Source organism: Vulpes lagopus, chromosome 6 (genome assembly GCF_018345385.1).
Source record: "Vulpes lagopus strain Blue_001 chromosome 6, ASM1834538v1, whole genome shotgun sequence".
NCBI lineage: Eukaryota > Metazoa > Chordata > Mammalia > Carnivora > Canidae > Vulpes > Vulpes lagopus.
This window is the reverse complement of record NC_054829.1, coordinates 4,947,084-4,971,455: the sequence shown is the minus strand read 5'-3', so window position 1 is coordinate 4,971,455 and position 24,372 is coordinate 4,947,084. Positions and strand designations below refer to the sequence as shown.

The 24,372-nt window shown below is 48.6% G+C and overlaps 1 protein-coding gene across 3 annotated transcripts in view; it reads left to right on the top strand.

Moving 5' to 3' along the window:
- Positions 1 to 24,372, top strand: part of EVL (Enah/Vasp-like) — a 108,970-nt gene that overhangs the window by 38,048 nt on the left and 46,550 nt on the right. For all 3 annotated transcript variants that reach the window (XM_041759201.1, XM_041759199.1, XM_041759200.1), the window contains exons 2-3: positions 15,140 to 15,308; positions 19,119 to 19,296. In XM_041759201.1, the coding sequence (XP_041615135.1) occupies positions 15,140 to 15,308; positions 19,119 to 19,296 (347 nt within the window). The remainder of the gene's footprint in view (positions 1 to 15,139; positions 15,309 to 19,118; positions 19,297 to 24,372) is intronic.

Here is a 24,372-nt window from a genome sequence, read left to right as displayed (position 1 = left end):
CATCGTGCCTGTGGCGGGGTTCCACAGGGTCTTGGAATCATGAAAACTTGTCTTCTAGCCCCCACTCTGGCCATCCATAAGCCAAGAAACGTTTCCCTGAGTACTTAGCTGTGGGCTGGGAGTGGGAGTGTGCTGAGTACATGGTAGTGTCCAGCCTGCCCTCGCTGGCAACGTTGCCTTCCGTTCTGTCAGCAGTTCTGAGGGCAGCAGGTCTTGTTTTTATTGCTTTCATTTCACAGAGGAAGAAACCAAAGCGGAGAAGGAGCAACCTACTAGGCGACATAGCCTTGAGCTGCTGACTCCAGATGCTTCGTTCTCTGTCCTTCTGCCATGACCAAGAGCTGGTCTCTGCTCAGAGATGCAGAGACACGCAGAGTCAGGGAGATAGCACTCATAGGTGGAGAGCCTGTGAGTCTGCAGCTCCACACAAGACACACAGCGATGAGCACAGACAGGAAGAGCAACAGGGGTTGAGAAGTTGGGGCTGCTGGGAATGACTTTGACCTTGGGTGACCCTGGAGGATAGGGCATGATTTTTAGAAAGGAACCGAGCCAGCCTTCCAGTCAGTGTCAGCCAGAGGCTGCTCTAGGTGCCAGGGAAACAAGGGAACAAGACAGGCCGTCCTGTCCAGAAAACTGCAGTGGGGCAGGGTAGGAAGGGGATGTAGTCAAGAAACCATAAACCAAAGATGAGAGAGAAACCAAACAGCGCCAGAGGCTGGTAGCAAATGACTGGGCCATCACCTCGCCTAGCACCCAGGTGGGGGACATGTATTCAGACACTCAGCTGTGAGGTCACGAGGCTGCTGTGCAAAAATCCAAAGATGGACACATGAGGCAGGGGTATGTGGGGACAGCAAATGTAAAGGCCCTGACAGGAATGGTTTCCTGGTTTGGTGAGGTCAGGGGTCAGAGAATAAGGAGGGTGAAGCTACGTGAGCCAGGGGACAGGGAAGAGTGATAGAGGCCAAGAAGTGGACAGGCCTTCTCATATAGGACTGGCAAGCCTAATGAGGAAGTAGATTTTATTTGTTGTGTCATGGGAAGCCTTTGGGGGGGTGGTTAAGCACAGGGAAAGGCATCCCACAGAGGCTTAAGCAAAATCATTGTGGTCGGTGGGTGGATTAATGTCTGTCTGGTAGCAAGAGTGGAGGCAGGGAGACCTCCCAATGCACTTGCCCTCTACCTGGTAGGAGGCAGTGATTGGGGCTGCGGATGAGGCAGTCAGTGTAGATGGGAAGAAGCAGTGGGCTTTGGGATGCATTTTGAAGGCACAGCCTCCAGGACGTTCTGCTGGGTCAGATCCCAACTCAGGTGGCCTGTGGTTTCTTTCACCACAGCGTGGGGTGGGGGGCTTGAGGTAAGCAGCTGGAGGGCTAGTTGGGAGTTCTGGAGGATTTTGAGCCTGTGCAGGACAGGCTCCCAGTAAATGTTGGTGGAACCAGACTGCACTAAATGGGAACCAGCTGATCCCAGAGTGCAGCAGGAAGGCTGCGGAGAGAGTGTCTGCCCCTTTCTGGTAGAGCCTACTCATTCCAGTCCCTTCCCTTGTCTCCCTCTCATCATTACCGTGCCTGATTGGTGTGTTGTTTTTTTCTAAAGCCTTATCACCTTCCAACATACTACATAACTTATTTGTTATTTTTATTATTTATCTTTTTCTCCGTGCCTGTAAAATGTAAGTTCCACAAGGGAGCCCAGACTTTTGTCTGTCTTGCTCACTAATCCAAAAACAATACACATTTATCCAGTTGCTGGATTTAATTAACTACTTTTGATGCCTGATACTAGAGATGCCTGAGCTACCAAAGCTCCTGCTCAGTGGATGTGGCAGGGTGGAGAAGAGGCCAGAAAAGCAGGCATCTTGCTTGTTCTCAGAGTGAAGGCACCAAGGCTCCCTGTACAGTCAGATAGTTGGCTCCTCAGACATGGTAATTACCGCTTGTTCCACTGCCTTGCAGATCTGGAATATGGAAAGGTGTGAGAAGCTTCACACAGCATGAGTCTGCCCCACAGTCCCTCCAGCCCCCTCCTTTGCCTCTGTAGCAGGGCTTGGAAGACTGCTTCTAGGAGTAGCTGGCATTTCCTTAGACGTCTTGTCCTCACAGGCGAGTCAGAGAGTCCCAGAAGCCTATGGTCAAACAAGCCCTCAGAGATCACTTTGTTCAGTTGCTGCTCCCAGGGACATGTAGCCAGGTCATTTGGAGAGCTTCTTGAGACTTCTGTCTTCTTCTGTTCCAAAGAACCCAATGCGCCTCCAATTGAAAAACATTACAATGATTCTAGGCCGTTCTCCTGGGAGTATGTTGTGTTCCTGGTGCATCCTGGGCAGAAGGTGGCTGAAAACCGGTCTCATCCGGTGATTTTACTTTTGTAGCTGAACCCCTAAAGGCGAAAAAAGAAAAACAGCTACGCTTTCTAGAGTGTTTCTTGCCAAGCATTGTTCCAATCATGTGGTGGACACTGTATTTATCCTCATCCTCTGAGGTGTTGTGCTGTTAGTCACAGCTTGTGGGTAAGAACAGGGGTCAGCAGAGAGGTCACTCATTCCAGGTCACAGTGGTATCACTTGACAGAGTTGGATTTAAAACCAGATCTCTTGTGTTCTCAAAAGCTAAGCTTAGCTGTAGCCTCTTGAAGGAACTCACCCCAAATTGCAGTCAAGATTCAGATCAGGGCCTCCTCGTTCCTGTTATCCTTTGTGGTCTCTGATTTCACACCATTCATCCCACGAGAGAGGAGGACAGCTCTGTCCTCCTATGGCTCACCGTGTCTGTCTCTGTCAGTCATTCATCACTGTGTGCGCAGCGTGCAGCAGGACCTGGTGTTACTCCTCTCTGCTTGTCCCTATGCTTCCTCAGATGTGTATTGAGCTGATAATATCAGGGGCTAAGCCAGGTCTCATTCCTGGGCTATTAATTTGCCCTTGGAGATAAGCATACTGCCCCAGTCCTTGGTCCTGCCAGAGATCTGCAGCTGTCCCAAGGCTGTGTTGAAACCCATTCCACGTCCACAAGTGATTGGAATCATATACTGTGAGGAAATGGGCATGTATTAAAATTTATAAATGGTTTTGAGGTTCAAGTAGCCCTAGTGTCCACATGGACTGTCAAACGGCTTCCCAAGGAAAGGTCTATGTTGGTGGCCTTGAAAGAAAGTGTGGGAAGTGGCTGTGAGACGGCTTCTAAGAATATCAGACTCTCTCAACAGTTGGCTGGAGTGTTTTTTCCAGATTCCACTAGCCTCCGCAGAGAAGTTGAGAGCAGCTGTCTAAGCATCTGGGCCAGTGGCATTATAACAGAAAAGGCAAACATCTTGATTGCAGGTGACGTAGTGATCTGATTCTCCCAACCAATTTGGTTGGAAGTAAAGAGATCTGGGCACTGAGTTTAGGCTTCATTCACCCAAAGCCTTTCTTTCATTCTGATGCTTACAAAAATGGGGCTCAAACAGTTAGCATTGAGTTTCTGCGTGTGAAAATATGCAAACCTCACCCACTGTTTTCTTTGCTGTAGTTCAGCCATTCTCAAATGTGGTCAGAACTGCCCTTTTAGGGATCTGTGAGTCAAAACTATATTTGTAATAACACTGAGACACTGTTTGCCTTTTTCACTCATCTCATAAGCACTCGGTGGGATTTTCCAGAGGCTTCATGACATGTGTTGACATCGTCAGTGTGACAGGTAATGAAATGTGTGCTTGTGCATTCCTGTGTTTTAAAAAATTCTCAGTTTTGATTTCAACTATGGTAACTACGGATAGACTGAACCTACGTAAACAAGCTTTTTGGCATCTCAGTAGTTTTTATGGGCATTAAAGGGTCCTGAAACAAAAAGGTCTCAAGAACCACTTCTGTAAAATAGTTTATGTGCATGTACTACAAGAAACACCCACAGAATCAGTAAGCATCCAGTTCAAGAGACCGGCTCCTATGGGAAGGGAGGGGTCCTGAGATCTGGGGAGAAGGTGCAACAGTTTCACCTGAGGTGATACCTATTCCCAGACTGAGCAGTAGGATTGTGGGAACCACTTCTCACAGGTATGAAATAGTTCAGGATACATGTTTTAAGTTGAAAACATAACATTAAACATGTTTCAAGCCTGTTGCCGCTAAGGGGGGGAATACCAAGGGGAGAATGTACCTTTCCACCAGAGAGATCTGGTGGTAGTTTCCTTAATCTACTTTGCCTCTGGAAGAGGAGGCAGCTACCCTCATGTGCCTCCTAATGTGCTGGGATCCAGTAAGTATCCACCATCACCTATGTCTGGTTCTCACTTGTTTGCTCTGAACCCAGTCATGAGGAAACAGTCCAGAACATGGACAGCCTACAAGACAATTAGCCAGAAGGCTTCACACACAAAAGTCAACATCAACGAAAAACAAAAAATGGCCTAACATTCTAGCCTAAAAGAGAGTAAGCAAACTGCCTAACCAAATAAGTGGATCCTGGACCTATAAAAATCAAAACATTTGGGAGATTAGATAACTTTAATACAGGTTCTTTTTTTTTTTTTTTTTTTTAATACAGGTTCTGTATTAGCTATTAGTAAAGTATTTTCTTAGATGTAATAATGGTATTTTAATTATACCATTAGAATGTCTTTATTTTTTAAAAATGTGCTAAAAACCTTAGGATTAAAGTATCATGATATCTGTAACTTTCAAATAGTTCAGGAACAAAAACATAAGAGATAAGTCACGTGGTAATAAAAATGCTTTACTAAGTAAAGCAACAAAGTCCTGTTGTATGGTAGAAAGGAAGATCTGTGGTCTAGACACAGCCCATCCGCATAACACCACAGGACGCTGGGATACTCCCATTCTTGAGACCTGTTTCCTCCACGTAAATAAAGTACTTGTGAGTATTTCTGAGCTCTGACAAAGCTGTGATTCCAAGCTCCTCTGTTCCTCACTGAATTGGGTCATCGTGACACCCGTGGTGTAGGTTAAATGGGTCTTAAATGTGTGTTGAATATTGGCAGGATGCCCAGAGCGATGGCCAGGGAAGCCAAGCTCTCCCCTCCATGCTTTTGCTGATGTTGTTTGTGTGCCTGAAATGTCCACTGTCTCTTGTACCCATGGTTCTTGGCACACACCTGAACCTTGTAGACTATGTGGTGTGTGCACGTGTGCCCTCCACTTGAGGACAGAGACCACATCTTGTGTTTAACAAGTGGTTGAGTTTCTTTAAGTAGTAGGCATGGGAGTATATTTGGCATGTAGTCAGTACTACAGTAAATGGGGTTTGTTTTTAAATGAGTGCGAAGAGAGAGCATTCAGAAAAAGAGGTTGGCCAGATTTCATGTGTGAGTTGTGGCCTTTGTACCTCCACTAAAGAGCCCTTGAAGGTCTAAAATGCAATATCCAGCAGAAGTAGGCAAACCCAAAAGCAGACATTTATCCAAAGGTATTCACTGAGCAATCACTAATCACAGGCACTGGAGCTACAGAGATGAATAATATTTTTAAAACAAACCAGAAAAAGAAACGTTTCTCTCCTCATGGGGGAGAGAGAAAATCAACAGACCTTCAGTACAATGTTGAATGGTATAGGAAAAAGTGAAGCAGCCTCTTCTCAGTGGGAAGGGATCACTCTCCCAGGAGGTGACACAGAGGACAGGCTGGAGACAGGAGAGTCCCAGGGCAGAGCAGGGCCTGGCATTTGAGCTACCCCTGCATCCAGGCCTGGCTACTGGGCTCTCTCTGCACCTGCCCCTCCAGGCCACCCTGAAGAACCTGCTGGAGACCTGGGTTTTCTCTGTAGAGATTGAAAGAATAAGGTCGTGATGGCTCTGTGTGTGGGTACAGAGGCACTTCATACTGATTCCATAAGTCTCCACTCATGTACGTCTGCCATTACCAGAGCCAACATTTCCTTGCTCAAGATGGTAGCTCGGGAGCTAATCATGTTATTATAAACTACGCTCCTGTTTATCTCCTCAGACTTATCCAAGCTCTAAGAAATTTAAAACCTATTCAAGAAAGATCATTTCCCTCATTTTACAGAACCATCATGTACTTCCCTGAGGTCATATGGCTAACAGGTAACAGGCCAGGCCTGGCAGAGCTTGGACTTTGATGCTGTCCCCCTTCAATTCCTGCACTGTCTCCATGAGGGGCAGTGTTGGTTGGATGCCCCTGGCCTGTGTTTTTGATACACCTCTGGTCCCTGGCCAGCACCAGCCACTCAGACTTCTCATGACTTCCTTTCTGCCCCTGTTCACTAGGAAGGCCTGGTCAGAGAAGAGGCAGTCTAGAGATGAGCCCAGCTAACACCATCAGAAGAGCCAGAGGAAAGATGCAGAAAGGAGGCTAAGAGGACAAGACTGAGGGCGAGTGTGAGACTCCAAGACTGGCTACTGGAAGGCCACCAGCAGCCCTGGAGGGAGGGACATGAGTGGAGTGGGTGGAGGCCTGTGCTGTGCTGGCCTGGGCCGGGAGGAGACAGCGAGGTAGGCTAGGGGCGAGGCGTGGAGGAGTGCTGAAGGGCGATGGGAGCACTCAGGGTGAGGCACAGGGAGCCAGAGCAGAGGCCTCCAGAGAAAGGAAGAAAAGTGGTCTTCAGTTAGTGGCATCTGTTGTTGGGGACGAATCACTTAACAGGGACAAATGTAATCACTTGCCCAGGAGTGTTGTTTTGAGCATCCCATGACATCACACAGGCCTCGATTGCGAGGGGCCTGCCCGTGGGGTGGGAGGTATGCTTCATGCTTCAGACAGAAAGAGTGGTGGAGGAGAGGACAGGCCCCCTCCCCACTGCCCCTCACCGTGGTGCTGGGGGGTAGCCTCGCACATTCTCACGCTCACACGCCCAGACACGTTCCTGTGGCCCCAACCTCCTGCACAGCGGCTGCATCCTGCCAGCTGAGGGGCTTCCTTCCCAATGGTTCTCAGCCTACATTTCAAGATCACTTTCGTTGCATGCATGCTGAAAATAAACAAGTCGGGACTTTACCAGCCGCCTCAGGGTCTGGCTCCGTTTCTGCTTGGCTTTTGGAACATTTATTTATGGCCACTTCTCTCTGGCCTCTCCTTTTCCCTCGTCACTTATTAGTTTGCTCGGCAGCCACTGAGCCCAGACTTGCAAGGGTGGTGGCCCCATACTACATCGGGGAGGGTGTGGGGGAGCTAGTGGCTCACAATGGGGCCTGCGCTCTGGCAGCTTGAAAGGGATCAGAGGACATGGGGCCAACAAGGGGGGAAGGGGCAGACACACTTGCTGAGCACACAAACTGCTGGATGCTAGGCACCTTCATATACAAAAAAACCCTACATTTAAAAAAAAAAAACAACCTACATTTTATGGGCTCTGACAGAAGAGCATTTCTCCCAGAGAACCCCTGCTTTCCCTGTGATGGCATTAGTAGCAGGTGCCCATCTTGTAACACCTTGTGTTTCCTGCAAGATTGTAATCTCCTTAAGGTCAAGGACGTGTCCTGCTCTTCCCCAGAGGCTCGCTATGTGCCCTTCCCTTAGTGCCCTTTCCTTAGTGCCTTTCCCTTCCCTTCATTCCCACTTACTACATGAGTGGGAATGAAGCAGGTGTTTGCCAAAGGCAGTGACGTTTGTCCTGAGCTTTAAAGTGAGACGTTGGGGATCACTGGGTGGCTCAGGGGTTTAGCGCCTGCCTTTGGCCCAGGGTGTGATCCTGGAGACCCTGGATCGAGTCCCGCATCAGGCTCCCTGCACGGAGCCTGCTTCTCCCTCTGCCTGTATCTCTGCCTCTCTCTCTGTGTGTGTCTCATGAATAAATAAATAAGATCTTAAAAAAAGAAAAAAAAGAAAAGAAAAGGTGAGACTCAGACCTATGGGCATAGGAGGGGGAAGGCACCTTGGGCCAAGGAAAGACCTCTCTTCTTCAATCTCTTGAATAATACTGGCCAGTCACTGTAACCGGCCCAGTGTCGGGAGGATGCTTTTGCTGTGAGACCAACTTTACCAGCAGGCTGCTGGTTGGGCTGTGCAGACAGACTGCCCTTCCTTGCAGGTTTGTGCCAAGCACAGTGGGCAGCCCAGTGCCCAGAGAGCACAAAGAATTTGCGCTCTATTGTCTCAGAACTCCAGAGATAAACAAATGGGACAGGAACTGTGGCCTAAACCCCACAGGGAAGCCTGTCTTAAGGAAATAGTCCTTGCACTGGTGGCACTCATGCCCAGTAGAGGGACCCAAGGTAGGAGGTGGTTGGACTTCCTTGCTGTGAGAGCTGTTAGGTGCCAAGGTACAGGACATGCTAAGTGGGTTCAGAGATGGACCATCTAACTCAGCCCGGGGCTTCAAGGAGAGCTTTCTAACGGAAGTAACATGTATCTTAAGTCTTCAGGATGAGTAGGAATTACTGGTAAGCTAGGCTGGAGAAAGCATCCCAGGCCAAGGGAATAGCACGAGCTAGAGCAGAAGGGCCAGACAGAATAGGGGACAGAGGTCATGAACAGGTGGGCAAGGAGGAGAGGCGTGAAGGGCCACGAGCAGGGATCATATCCTAGTTTTCTGTGCTTTAGGACTCCAGGTATTGCTCCAAGTGCTTATGCGTATGGAGGATCCCCTGAAGAGGGCTCTGAGAATTTGTATTTTCATAAACACCTTACCTGACCCTTATGCTCCACGCAATTTTGAGAGTCACAGACACAAAGTGAGAAGAAAAGAAATTGTAAAAGGCTCATATTGGGGAGCACCAGCATTTAAAGTGGTTTTAACATCTGTTTTGGAGCAAAGACCCCCTTGAGAACATAGTAAAAGCCCACTTCAGAAAAAGCTTGCACACTCACTTTTGCAAAGAATTTCAGGGAATTCTTAGACTCATTAGGCCTTTCCGTGAACCCCATTTGAAACACTCCTCCCATAAGTGGCGAGTAGAAAACCTCAAATAAAAAAGCCTTCAAGATGCTGCCAGAGAAAAACAGGAGCCAGGGAGTAGAAAGAGGCAGAGGCAGGAGGGATTTTCAAAAGTATGGACGTTGTTGCTGCATTTGTTCAATAAGAGAGAGGAGAGGTTTGAGAACTGCAGAGCAGCCGCCTGCCCTGGGAAGCGCCCACTGGTGACCTTGTGTGGAGCTGTGTAAGTGTACATCAGGGACAGAAGCCAGGTTCCAAAGGGGCTTGGAGCATGAGCATGTGGCGAGGAAATGGGGGAAGTAGGCAGGCTGGGACCTGATGGAAGAAAAGGGACAGCCAGCGGGAGCAGTGGGGTGGGGTAGTGGGGGGTAGGCAGTGGGCACCTGCTCGTACCAACTCACATCAGCCAAACTCATGTTCATGGATGTGTATCAGGTGCTTAAGCCTGTCATGGCTATTGAGTAAAAGATAAAGAAGGAGCTACCTGTAGGGTGACTGCTCACCCTGGTCTGCCTGGGACTGTTGAGGTTTTCGTAACAAATGACCTGCCTGCCTCCCAGGAAACCCCTCAGTCCCAAGGAGACCCGGTTCCCAGTCCTGCTGGAGTTGGACAGCGTGATGAGTTGTTCTGTCTGCAGGGGGCGACCACGTCAGGGTGCTGGGCTGAGCAGGAGGCTTTGCCAGAGCTGGGGGGCACGGAGGTATAGTCCTCATCTTTGCAGAAGAGATCTGAGGACAGGGAATGTGGCTCCTCAGTCAGAGGCGCCGGGGACGGCAGCCCACATTTGCCCAGAACAACCTTCTGCCTCCCCAAGCCTGGGTGGGAAGGCAGGCGAGGCTGAGGGGTTCCTGCAGAGGTGGCCGCCTCCCAGGCACCGTGTGTGGTGAGCCCACCTCAGAGTCTCCACTTCCCGGCTCTCCCATCCCAGATGTCATGAGACAGAGAACAGTGGTAATCTGTAACAGATGCTTTTATTTGGCAGCTACTCGATCTCTGAGAATAAATGGAGTAGGATTGTAAATGGAATGTTCCCACGGGCTCACCATCATAAACGTACTTACTGAGAGTCATGTATTCACCAGTTATTAGCATCCACAGCATGCAAGGGACTGGGGCTACAAAGGGGCAAATAGCAGGGTCCTGCCTTTAAGGAGCTCACAGTCTAGTGAGGCAGGGGATACTGACCCGGGACAAACTGACGAGTGCTGCTCTGGCTGGAGGGTCTCAGGCTGTCCCTTCTCCAGCCCAACCCCAGACTTTGTTCTCCAGCAAGCCCCTGCAATCAGCCCTGTTCCTCTCTGTGCCCTTTTTGGCTTTACATCCCTTGTCCTTAGGTGAATTTACACACCGTCCTTTAAGTTTTTGTTGAAAGGGCCCTGAACCTGGGGGGGTGAAAAGGGCTTCCCAGTTGACCGCGTTGGAGAGCGCGTGGCTGGGATATTGTGTCCATGTGATCCTGGGAGAAGTTTGGAAACCTCCTTCCCAGTCATGTGGGTCAGGTCCTGTGGCGGTGGGGCGGGGTCCTGTGCTTTTCCAGAACAGAAGCACCGATGGGTTGAGAGCATGAAATGCACTTATAGCTGCCGGCACTGCAGGCCATGCCACAGGGTGCCCTGCCAGTTAAGTTTTCTCTCCAGACACATGAGTGGGGATTTTATGTCAAGTCCAAGAGGATCCCTGGTCATATACAGAAAGTTTGCAGTGTGGTTTGCTCTTTGAAAGTGAGGGATCTCAGCAGATATTCAATATAGTCTCCAATGTGTGGTCTAAAAGAGTAAAATGCCAAACTGGTAACAAGCCATGAACAGTGCCTTGCTGGGAGCTGGGCTCAGAAAGTACTCACCACTGTCTGAGGGACCCCCTGAAGTCAGATTAGCCTGAACATATGGGGAAACTGAGGCCCAGAGTCACATAGTCTTTCTCCTCTGAGCTCCTGATGAAAGGGTTCTTTAAAGCTTCATGAATGTCTCATATGCCACTAGCAGGGAAATGACAGGCTTCAATTTTTTTACAAATTCCTGTGTGCACCTGTCCGAAAGCCAGATGACAATGGGATTGGACCACTTGTTCCAAGAGAGCCTTCCTCTGGGAGAGACACTGGTTGGTCCTACTGCTCAGAGCAGTAGATCCCCAGGGGGGAAAGTCCACCAACCTGGTGATGCAGAACCATGTGGCACAAACCAAGCAGTGTATTGTGACGGATTTTCCCCCACTAATCAGCTGGTTGTTTGGATCACTTAAAGACAGCCCGTCAGAAATGAAGCCCTGCTCAAAATTGACCTTAGCTTTCCCTCCAGCTTCATGCATTTTGGGGCTCCTCAGAGCCAGGGTGGGGAAGCTCTGAGGCCATGGCAGGCACAAGTCAGATTATATGTGGCCTGCTGGGTGGGGAGGAATTGTCTGTTTTCATTTAGTGAAGCAAATTTTATATGTACATTTTCATAAATAGTTCATTTGTCCAATAAGATTTTTAGAAAGAAAACATTTATCTGACTGCCCTCAAATTATAACTGATTTAGACAGATGAAGTTTATGATGCCTGTGGAGTGGATACTACAGAGTTTTCATATCCAGGGAAGATGCAGAGAAGACAGTTGGCTATATGGAGCTCAGAGACAATGTCCAGGCTGGACAGCAATCGAGATTTTATTAAAACAAAAGATCCCAAAGGAATATAAACAAGATGAATCTTAAGTAGAAGAAATGGGTATTTTCTTCCATTTAGGTTTTGTAGTGGTGATAAAATAAGCAGAGATAGCGAGTGCTATTCACATGGGGCGGGGGGAAAGTGGGTTTCTTGGTTAACTCCAAGTTCAATTTGAACATGAAGTGTTAACAACAAGGAACCAGAGCTATAATTACAATAAGAAAAATATCACTTGGTGTTTCAGCACCAACTAGGGGCGAGCACAATAGTGGGTACCCTAAAAGGTGTATGGTGACCCCAGGTACACGCCAGCTCCCCAGGAGCTGTGGATCCTTGCAGAACACACACTTCTTGCCTCCCTACCTCCACTGGCTGTTTGCCTCCCCCACCGAGAATCCCACATCCCCTTCCTCACCTCACCTGGGGTTGAAGCTCTTCGTCTGAAGCACACGCAGCAGTTCCTCAGAAAGTCTCCTGGCTCCCCTAGCCCCTCTAGGTTTACCAAAGTGTGTGATGAGTGGTCTCATTTTTGAGGTAGGTGCGAGCTCTTTGAGGGCAGGAACTGTCATCTTGTCTCTGCATCACTAAATATCTTTGACTTACTGGCATCTGTGCTTGTCGGACCAAGATGAAAATGTCCTATCCACTCCTAGGACCCAGATACAAAGGGAACGTGTGACAAAAGTGGGACTCACTGGAGGAGAATGACTGTGATGGCAAAGGGCTTGCAGCTCTGTCCTGCAGATAACATGCGAGAGGACCATGGTGTCCCTTCAGGTGTCCAGTGGACTGTCACGGGCTAGTCAAAACATCTCTGTAACTCTGGAGCACAGTGAGTGCAATGTCGCTTAGAACAGGGGGCACGGCCTCACAGCTGAAACCACTTCCCAGCAGAATGGGCGGCTTTGGGAAACCGTTTCTGTTCTGGGACGCTGCACGTAGGGCTGCTTTAGAAGGCATGCTGCCGTGGACCTGAGGGTGGCTTTGGGCATCCCTGGCCTCTGAGATTCTGCAGTGAGCTTTGATTAAGCACCTGTTACGTGCCAGACCCTGGGCCCACAGAGAATAAGACAGGCATGCCCCGCCTGCACTATGGCAGGGTGTGTCACTTCGGGTGTTCTGAGAAGCAGACAGCAGGAGCCTTCAGGTGATTAGCGTGCAGGAGCTTTGGAGGAACTGTCAGTGAAGGCCAGAGGAAGCAAGCATGGGAAGCCTCAGGCCATGATGTAGGTCTGCCATCTGTGAAAAGAAGGCAGGGCCAAGTAGGAGGCACCTCGGGCTGGTGCCAGGCCCCTACTGAAGGTTTCCCCTGTGGAAGAGCCCCGTGTCGGGCAGGAATACGCCCGTACCACCAGCCCTGCTACGTTAGAGAGCGGCCCAGAGAAGTGTAGCCTCTGTGCATACCTCGATGGGGCATCCAGGGAGGTGGCAGCTAGGACATTGGTCAGCTCTGCTCCCACAATAGGTTCCCTTGAAGGAGATCTGAAGGGCACACTTCCATGGCTGCTACACAGGGATTCTAGAAAGCGTTGCCCATCACACAGTACCTTTCTGATTTGCTTCCCCAGAATCCTCTCAGGGGCTCCTGTGATCACATGCCAGCAAGTAGTAGAGCTGGGATTTCAGCTCAGATCCCCCTGACTTCAAAAGTCTACATTTTGCTAAGTAATGCCGTGCCACATCTCAGGTTCCCTCCCAGCTCCTGAGAACACAGGAACACACGCCTACTTGCCCACTCACGGTTAGCAACTGAGTGTGTCAGCAGCGGTCAGTGACACAGTTTAGCCCATAACTTGGTCTGTGCTCAGTCCACATTGGGATGACTTGAACCAAGGTCATTCTGCTTCTGTGTATAGTTTCTTCTCACTTCTCAACTTCATGAAGTCAGGGCCCCAAAGATTTAGCTAGGGAAGAACTCCTCCTCCAAGGTGTAGTCTTTTAAAAGATACGTGGTTTCAGGCTCCCAAACTCAGAGAAGTCAAAGCATGGCAAAATTTTTGTTTTTTTCTTTTTTCTCCCTTAATATAGCTATCTCCTGGGAGGACCCATGCCTGTTTTGAACATCACTGATTTCCCCTTAAATGTTTGTTGAATGAGCAATAAATTATGGGGGAAAAAAAGAAGTAGCACAATTACACGACAAAACCCTTACAATTCACTCCCGATACATCTGCCCACCACAGAGCTCTCAGCACATGGCATGGTCGGCTGATGTTAAACACACCGGAGGCTCCTGAACCCCCAGAGCACACAGCTGGGGGGGCAGCCAAGAATTTGAGACCCAGCACCTGGCACATTAAGTCACTGCCTGGACAGTCGTATAATGTGTGTAGAGGTTCACGTGCAGTGAAGTGGAGGAGTATGTGTGGAAAGGCTTGTATATGCGCTGAACACAAAATCACCGTTAAGACTGTAACAAACAGTCTGTCCACTGGATCACCCACTGTCTGAGTCATGGGGGAGCTCAGGCCTTTGGAACACTTACGAACTGACTGTGTAGGTCAAGTTGAGGTTTCCAAGTCACTGAGGGCTAATCTCATAAAAAACTGTTTTGTCACCCAACTACTGGAAGGTGGGGAGAGGGATCTTTTTCAAAATTTTGCTTTTCCTGCTTTCTTAAATATGGTAAAGTGGACATAATGTGACTTTTTGTTGACTACTTAGTCTCATCATTAGGGTTACCCGTTAGGATATACACTTTTGCTTCTATATTAATTGACCTCAAGTTGTTGAGCTTTAAATATTGTTCCTGATTCTTAAATTGTATTTATATGGCTTCTCTTCTGGTAACAACCACTTCTCACTGTTGTGGGCATTCCCACCTATAGTAAGCAGGCGTTTTCAATTTGGGAATTCTAATATGCTAGATACTAAAAAACTACATGTTCAATATTATTTGACTCATATGCAAATGAAAAGGCCAGTGGACTCTGAGAAGCTCTAGTGATTCTTCCCTGGTTTTCTGTCATGTTCTGAACAGATGAAGTTGTTTGGGAAATGTCTTCAGCAAAGTTGGGTGCAGCCATCTATTTAGTTTTTTTGTATCGCTGTTCTGTAGAAAGTCATCTAATCATTTTGTTGTCTATGTAACTTGTATGATACTATCCTGTCATAATATGATAAATAGAACATTTTGTTGGGTGTTGTGAAGAATACTATGTCACATGCTTAGAGTCCAACAGCACTGGCTTGAAGTCCCAAATTTAATCCCTGAATACCTGCGTGAATTTGTGTAAATCTTTGTAAGTCTCTGAGCCACTCTCTTCTCTTTTCTCATGTACGAAATGGAGGCAGTGGACGGCTGTGTCCTGAGTTGTGACACTTAGATGCTTTAATGCAGGTCGTACCTAACATAGTGCCTAGGCTATTGTAGACAGTTAGCAAATTGTAATCAGAATCCCGTTGTCATTCAAGTACTTATTCCCTGAAAGGAAAGCTGTGCATCTTCTGAGCGGTGGAAGATGTTGGCACAGACCTTGCTCTCTGCTCCCTGTGGACTTTGGCGAATGAAAACCCGTCTCCTCATAGAACAGCCCTTCTGGGGACAGTTGGACGTTCTGTGTGTCAAGGAGCAGTTGGCCTCTGTTTCAGAAAAGGGAAGCCAGCTTCCACCCCTTACAGCTGAGGCTGACACTTCACTTTTGTCTTGGTCCGCAGTGAACAGAGTATCTGCCAAGCCCGGGCTTCCGTGATGGTCTACGATGACACCAGTAAGAAATGGGTGCCCATCAAACCTGGCCAGCAGGGATTCAGCCGGATAAACATCTACCACAACACTGCCAGCAACACCTTCAGAGTCGTCGGGGTCAAGCTTCAGGATCAGCAGGTAGGCTCTGGGGTGGCAGGCTACACTCATGGGCATACGCCCCCCTCCCCCTCCCCACATACAGCAAAAAGAGGTCAGGAAAAAATAAGGTTAGGATTTGGAGTTGGAAGATCTGGCTTCACTCTGCTCCAACGTCTGAGGCATTGAGCAAACTCTTTTCTGAGCCTCACTTTTCACATCTGTCTTACAGAGACAGTAATCCACACTCTGTGTGCCTCACCATGTTGTTACTTTAGAATAACATAATAGACGGGAAACAGCTGAAGAAGTGTATTGCAGGGCTGTTTTAAAATCTCTGCCTTGGGATCCCTGGGTGGCGCAGCGGTTTGGCGCCTGCCTTTGGCCCAGGGCGCGATCCTGGAGACCCGGGATCGAATCCCACGTCGGGCTCCCGGTGCATGGAGCCTGCTTCTCCCTCTGCCTGTGTCTCTGCCTCTCTCTCTCTCTCTCTGTGACTATCATAAATAAATAAAAATTAAAAAAAAAAAATCTTAAAAAAAAAAAAAAAATCTCTGCCTCTTCCCACCTGCACGGCCATAGGTAACATGCCATGAAGATGTTTGGTTCATCAGCCTCCCACCCCCAACATCACCCGTCTTACCTTGGAAAGAATATCAAGGTGATTTGGGGGCACCTGGGTGGTGTAGTTGGTTGAGTATCCAACTCTTGGTTTCAGCTCAGGTCGTGACCTCAGGGTCATGGGATCGAGCCCCATGCAGGACATGGAGTCTGCTTGACATTCTGTCTCCCTCTGCCCCTCCCACTCAAGCTCGTGCTTCCCTCTCTCTCTCTCTCTCTCTCTCTCTCAAATACATACATACATACATACATACATAATAAATAAATAAATCTTAAGAGACAAAACATTATTCGAAGAATCTGGGATCATTTCTATCCCTAAGGGTACCTCCTGGGCAAATCAGACAAGATCATTTATGAGTATACCTGGTACACAAACTGAAGTCCACCTCTGAAGTAGTCGTGCACATAACTAAGAGTAATCTGACATGACATGGATGCAGTAGACATGTGGAGGAAGGGGTTGTGTAGCTTACCCGCGGTCGGCAACTTTGGTTACTTCTTCAGTGTTCTGCCTCCAGCTCTCTTCATTAAGATCAACAAGGGCATTTTTAGCAGTGAAATTAACAGTTCTGTGGTTTCAGCATTTATGAAAAACTCTACCCAAATAACCTCTCTTTGCCTCCTTTGTTGGTCAGGGCCTTGCTAAACTGAGCAGCAGGTTAGTTGCTATCTCTGTAAAAATCAGCATGTTGGCAATTAGAAAACAAAGAACAGAAACTTAGGACTCTATTTTTAGTATGTGGCCTGTTGAATGGGTTTCTGCTATGGCCAGAGCAGCTCTGTTAAGTTTCAAAGTCTTGTGGCTAAAAGGGACAGCCCCACTTCAGGACCCCTGATAAAAGGTCTAACCTGGAACTCCCGGTACCTTCATTGCCTTCCCTTGTCAGTGAGCCTTACCAGTAGGAAGGTTTTTCTAGAAAACTTTTTTTTTTTTAAGATTTTATCTATTTATTCATGAGAGATACAGAGAGAGAGGCAGAGGCAGAGAGAGACATAGGCAGAGGGAGAAGGCAGGCTCCCTGTGGGAGCCCAAAGTGGAACTCGATCCCGGGACTCCAGGATCACGCTCTGAGCCTAAGGCAGATGCTCAACCACTGAGCTGCCCAGGCGCCCCTCAAGAAACCTAGAAGGGCAGCCCCAGTGGCCCAGTGGTTCAGTGCCACCTTCAGCCTGGGGTGTGATCCTGAAGACCTGGGATTGAGTCCCACGTCAGGCTCCTCTGCCTGTGTCTCTGCCTCTTTTTCTCTCTCTCTCTCTCTCTCTCTCTCTCTGTCTCTCATGAATAAATAAATAAAATCTGAAGAAAGAAAGAAAGAAAGAAAGAAAGAAAGAAAGAAAGAAAGAAAGAAAGGGAGGGGAGGGGAAGGGAGGGGAGGGGAGGGAGAAAGAAAAGAAAAGAAAAGAAAAGAAAAGAAAAGAAAAGAAAAGAAAAGAAAAGAAAAGAAAAGAAAAGAAAGAAACCTTCTAGAAGCCACTTCCCTATTCTTCCAATTCATTGGTTCTGGCTCTGCCTTTTAGAGCTACGCTGTGCTATATATTGCAGGATATATAGCCCCGATTTTGGTGACAACCAAAAGCATCTGACACATTTCCCTAACACACATGGGTAGGGGCCAGTACGGTAGTACCTCCCTGCTACTTGCCTTTGACATGAGGTCCATTACCTGGTGCAGCTCCTAAATCATAGTGGGTATTCCCTGAGCGATTGCTTCTATCATGACAAGTTTCCCCCACCACCCTTCCTTCACACCTTGTGGTTGTCCTCCAGGGCATACTAGGAAGATAGCACAGTGTGCTGGAAATGACAGGGTACTGGGGAACCAGACTCCCTGAAACCAATGTGCACCTTGTTCTTAGAGCCTCAGCGCCTCACTGCCTCCTCAGCAGAAACCACACTTCAAGGCTCATGTGGGAGGAGACCTTTTCCCCATGTGGGGAGGGACTGGCAGCAGTCCTCAGTGGCCTCCTGGGCCATAAATTCAAAGGCTGTGTTGACTCTGAGAGACTCTCAGAATCTGACAGTCAAATAACACAGCTTTCTACCTGGAATTGCATGTTCAAGAGACAGGCTCCTAGAGTATGGTTGACACTCTTTTCCCCAAATGGATGGGGCATACATACATATATAGTACATATATATGTGCATACGTTAGTACTTGCATACATACGTGTACATACGTAGCAACATACGTAGCACAGGATCACGCCTGAAGATGGCGCTAAACCGCTAAGCCACCCAGGCTGCCCAGATAAGTACCTTTTTAATGATGAAAGGGTCAATTGAAAAGGAGGACCTAACAATCCTAAATTTGTACACATCTGATAATATATCTTCAAAACATATAAAGCAAAATTGGGTAGATCTAAAGGGAAAAATAGACAAATCCAGAAATAGAATTAGGGGTTCTAATTGTCCAAGGTTCAAAACCTCTGAGAAACTGACTGAACAATCAGAAAGAGATAGAAAATTTGTATGACATTATTAGCCAACTTGACCTAATTTACGTTTATGGAAACTACAGCCAACAACAAGAATATACAGTCTTCTCAAGTCTGCATTGAATATTTACCAAATATACCATTTGTAGTGGTCATGATACACTGACTGGAGTCTTCTTTCATCTTGCTTCAAGACCCCTTAACCATTCTTGATATAATGGTAACCAAGGTGGTTACCTTGGGTGACGTGGCCGGGAGGAGGGACCAGCCTCTGGACTCTGGGAACCTGACTCCCAGCTCAGGCCTCTCGTCTAGAGGGTATGACGACACAGCATTGTCAGTTAGGTGAAATAGCTGGTTTTCAGGGTGCCTGGATGCCTCAGTCAGCTAAGCGTCTGCCTTCGGCTCAGGTCATGATCTCAGGGTCCTGGGATCAAGCCCTGCATGGGGCTTCCTGCTCAGCGGGGAGTCTGCTTCTCCCTCTCCCTATGCTCCTATGCCCTGCTCTGTCTCTCTTTCTCTCTCTCTGTCTCTCAAATAAATTTGTTAGAAAGAAAGAAATTAAAAAAAAAAAAGAAAGAAAGAAATAGCTGGTTTTCAAAGCCTCACCCTTCTGTCAGTCATACTGAATAGCTGCCTGGCCACGTTCTCCCCTCCTTCTGACCCCACCCCCACCTCTCTGTCCTCTGGTGGCCCCAGGGGACACAGGATCCATGCCCCAGAGCTGCGCTCTCCAGCTCACTTACCTTGTATTTATTTACACGTATTTCTGTCTCTTTTCCCCTCCAGGTTGTGATCAATTATTCAATCGTGAAAGGGCTGAAGTACAATCAGGCGACGCCGACCTTCCACCAGTGGCGAGATGCCCGCCAAGTGTACGGCTTGAACTTTGCAAGTAAGGAAGAGGCAACCACCTTCTCCAATGCCATGCTGTTTGCCCTGAACATCATGAATTCCCAAGAAGGAGGTAAGTGGGGCTCTGTCCCGGCCCCGTGCCGGGACCCTGGCCTTCACAGCGCCCTCCCTCCTGGGCACTGGCTCCCTGCTATCCTAGCCCAGTAACTGCATCAGGCTGACATGACTTGGGTTCTCAGAGAGGCCTGCTGCCTGACTCCAGCCTGAAAGGACCTAGTAACACTTTGAAGGAAGAGAGAATGGTGTTCACATCTTCTTGCCATTTGTGAGATCGAGCTTTGCACTGATGTGTTCCCGAAGCTATATATCCAAATATGTTTTATGTGCATCATCTTCTGTATTCTAGAACATATATTTAGCAGAGATGGGAGGGAACAAGCAACAAATCATTGTTGAATTAAAGTATTCATTCATGCGGCTAATGACCTTTTACTGAATATTTACTGAGTGTAAGAAACTGGCCAGGCAAATAGGTAAGAAATGAATAGATGGAGTCCTTCTGCTCAGGACACTTCTGAGTAGATGGATTCGTACACTGCTAACACAATGAGTCGTGGTGAGTGCTCCAGCCAGGTGTGGGTGTGGTACTTAGGGAACACACAGAGGGAAATCTGGGCTGCAGTTTGGAAGGTCCAGGAGGTCACAAGGCAGAGGAAGTGCAGGCTTGATGGCAAAGGCATCCAGGCCTAAAAGCCCAGCATGTGCGGGGGAGTGCACTCCAATGTTTCTGGGGCCTTGGGCACACAGAGGAAAGAAGCTGGACGTGAAATTTCACAGTGAAGGGTCCCAAGGACCTGGAAGACTATGGGCGGGCTTGGTACTCGGGGTAAACAGTGGAGCTGCAAGAGGGAGTGGGGCAGGGTGGTACTAGCAAAAGTTTCTAAGCAGGGCAAAAATGTATGTGGCTTTGATTGAATATTTGCAGTGTTAGCTTCAGAGGGAATCCAGAAGCCGTCCAGGGCGCAGGTGTCTTGATGTCCACGGATATGGTCCTGTGCTTTGCTGGAGGTCTTAACCTTGGTAGAGCCTGATAATCAAGAGCAAGGTTTATGTTTGAGTCCTGGTTCTGCCACACATCCTAGCTGAGGACCCTTTGGACAAGTTACTTCATTTTGTGGGCTTCAGTTTTCTTATCTGTCAGATGAGGGTGATATAGAGTTGTTTTTAATTTTCTTTGGTAGAGTGTAAAATACGTAGCAGGCTGCCAGACACACAGCAGTCACCCAGCGTTGTCGCTTGTCGGTAGTGTCACTCCCATTGTGGCTGCTGCCAGAGTCGGGGTGGGAAGTGGGGGACGTGGTACTTAGAGGGAGATGGCTTCTACATATCTATTGGGCCTGTTAGGTGGCAGCCCAATTTAAACCCTAAGAGAATTTTCCAAGAAAATAAAGAATACATTTTGAGTATGCTCCCCATGGGTCATGCACAGAACAGGAACTCATGGAGTGTTCTCCTCACCTCAGAAAGCCTCCGAGTGACAGGAGCAATACCTGAAGCATTGAAGGCACCCAGCAGATGTTTACTAAACTGTTTTCCACCCAAGGGCCTTGTACTTCATGGTGAAATGAGCTGGGTTTAAGGTTTCTGATCTAAACCACCTCACCCTGCCCCAGGATATGAGAGCTAAGCTTTATTTGATCTGTACAGGTGGACTCATCAAGAGTCAAAAACAAAGTTTGTTGTTTTTTTTTAAGATTTTATTTGTTTATTCATAGAGACAGACAGACAGACAGAGAGAGAGAGAGAGAGGCAGAGACACAGGCAGAGGGAGAAGTAGGTTCCATACAGGGAGCCTGACATGGGACTCGATCCTGGGTCTCCAGGATCACGCCCTGGGCTGCAGGTGGCACTAAACCGCTGAGCCACCAGGGTGCCCCAAAAACAAAGTTTTAATTTGATCAGACAACTGACCCTCACAAAGCAACTGCTCATTAAATAAAAACTACTAGTTGCTTTGTTAAATTTACCATAGTCACAGAGGAGTTAGCTAATGCAGCCCTCATTTCCAAATGAGCAGCCCATGACCATGATGAGGAAGTCACTCAGCACCATCAGCATCAGCTAGGACCCAGAGCTCCTCTGCCTCATTCGGGCTGGACGAACATCCTGGTTAGGGTAGGACTGGGGTCACCGTGTGAGGGTGGCCTCACCTGCAGCTCACACCATGTATAGCAGTGGCCTGTCCCAGTTCTTTGTCTGAGGCCTAATCTACTTCTGCAAGAGTGACCTTTGGTGGAAGGAGATCCAGGCCCTCTGAGCAAGTTTAGCTTTTCCTTCATGTGCAGTGAGACCTACTGACAGTACTGTGCAGAAGCTGGAAGTATGCGGCTGGATGAACTTTTATACATGTGTCAGCCCCCTCCCAGCCCCATAGGTCCCCAGAACAACCATATCCCTCCCCCATCCCCCAAGGACAGGGGATGTCACCTCTGAGATGACAGAGCAGTTTTGCCTGTGTTTGGACTTCGTTGTGTGTGTAGCTCATACAGGGCGTACTTTGTACCTGATTTCTCTCCCTCAGCAGTGTGTTTGAGGGATCCACTCAGGGAATGGTTCATCTCTTTTGTTGGCTCCTTGTGGCTGCGACGTCTGCACTGTGTGGCCATGGCCCATGGATCTGCCCCGTCTGCTGTACGTAGTTTGGCCTGTCAGAGCCCAGGCATGCACCGGCAGCCCCCCACCCCCCAGCTCTGTCCACCAGCCACTGCAGAAGGCCTCAGGCTGCCAGGTCATTGTGCTGTTCTCTCCTGAATCCCCTCTGTATCGGGAAATCCCATCCTACCCTCCCTTGGGGAGAGGCAACTCGCTGTAGTCAAAAGAGCACTTGTGGTGGGGGCAGGTAAATCTTAGAGTAAGTCTTTGTTCTGCCGCCTGGGGCCCTGGGATAATAAACCCTACTTCCCAGGGTTGTTAAGGAGATTCATTTAGAAACGTTTATAAAGCACTTAGCATCCGGTGCCTGGTATGTGATAAGAGCACAAATACTATTGGTTCTTTGCCTTTTGTTCTTGTTAGATGTGATTATCTTCCTTAAGCTTCAGTGTCCTTCCTGCTAAAATAGGGTTATCAGTCCCACTACAGAGTTGAGGGGGGAATGGGACCCCATGGGTGTCTGGCACCTCCTAAGTGCTCACCTGCTGCCCCCCCTCCCCTAAGTGGATGCCTCGCTCCCTGGTAGGCTTCTGGGGCTTTTGCCTTCCCATCACAGCCTTTCCTAATATTTGGGTCTCCTCAGGTTGAGTCCTACGGGGCATGTCCCACCTCTACCTCCTCCCCTGTGGGCAGACACTGATGGGGCCCCTCTGGGGTCTTCAGAGCTTGGCATATACACGACGCCTGTCTGCAAACCTAAAAGTCGCCCGGCAGGCCAAACTGTAGATGCCAAGCACTGTGTAGCAAACGGCCGTCACACCCCCTCCTCTTCCCTGACTTCTCGACCCAGTCCTGGGGGAGGAGGGCCCAGATAAGTCTAGGTTAGCAAGCTGAGGCTCAGGGAGGAAAGTGACTTCCCTGATTCCCCAGCCAGAGAATTAGCTGAAATGCATACCCAGAGCTGTGCTCACTCAGCAGTTTGCACCGTCCGTGTGCTAAAGACCACAGAGAGCCACAAGCCTGTGCTCTTTCTTTGTTCCTTCCTGCCTCTCCACCTCGTGAGGCTCACTGTCAGCCAGGATTCTGGAGAAAGAATAGGACGGGCACAACACCATCCTATTTTTGCTGCCTAATGCCTACATGGAAGTGATGGTCAGGCACTTGACCTTGGAAGGTCTTCTAGTGACACTGTTCCTTGTACTCCCAAAATCTGTTTTTCTTCTGCAATAACTTTTCAGTACTCACTTGTCAGCTTCAGGCCCAACCCAGAGAGCCAAAAGTCACTTTAGCAAGTAAAATAATCACCCTGGAGCTCTGTGGCTTCGGTTCCCTGGGTGGAGGACAAGGATACAAAGCTAACTTGGGGTTCACTGAGACCCACAATCTCTGGGCTCAGGGATTATCCCAGAGGCTAGGGGCAGCCAGTCACTGGGTTATTGGAGCTTTTTCTACAGGAACTGACATCTGGAGGTGGTTTTGGGAGGTAAGAGGAAATGTTCCTAACGCTTGGCTGCCTTCTTAGTGGAGGGAGGAGCATCACTTCCATGTGGCCCCCGTAGGTGGAAAGGGTGAGTCCTTTCTCACTGTAGTCACTGCTGCCGTGCAGGTTCCCAGCCCCTGCTCTTCTCAGAGCTTGGCTCACAGACTGTGTGGTTCTGCTTTTCTGGGTTTCCAGGTGCTGCACGACAGGGTGTGATGGCTAAGGATGGTGCCTGTGCTGAGGTAGGAACTCAGAGTGAGGCTTCTCTGGCCTAATTGGAGGACACCAGTAATAATAATAATAATAATAATAATAATAATAATAATAATAATCGAGTAATACTGTACCTTCTCTTAAAAAGCCTGAACACTTTGTTTTTTACCAAGCTACCTCTCCCACATGCCCCTTCTCTGTCCTTCTCAAGGAAAGGTCCCCACTAATCAAATAGCCTCAGGGGTTGGGGCAACAGAAAAACCTTAGCTGGCTAAGAAAGTGCTTCCTTACACTCTAAAGTGCTTATGATTTGGCTTCTATTACAAGGAGATAGGCCAGCTACTGTTACACACATTTATGCAGACAGGGTGGGGGTGGCATGGGAGATTTAAAAAGGTAGCTTGTCTGCCAGAACCTACCAGTGGGACTGAGACACAAGTTTAGGGCTTCTGGCTAGAAATCCAGGGTTTTTTCCTCAACTCGGCCTCAGGAGGTCAGAGAGGAAAGCCAGCTGCATCCAGTCTTCTCATTGGGGGGATCGCAGGAACGTGGGCTGGGCAGCAAGCGAGGCTCATGGCGTGTCACAGCCACTCACAGGATAGCCAAAGTCTCTAGCTTCTGTGTCAGTGCGTCCACATCATCATGACCCCTGTGTCACTGACATCAACTCCAGAAAGCGCTTACGTTGACTTGCTCTGGGTGCCGTCTTTAGTGGGAGTGCAACCCCACCTGATTAGAGCCAGTTTCGGGGCCGCACTCCCACCGCAGCTGGGCTCGGCTTTCCTTCCCCCACACAGTCTTCTCTCACAGTTCAGTAGCCTTTATAAAGGCATCCACTTCTAC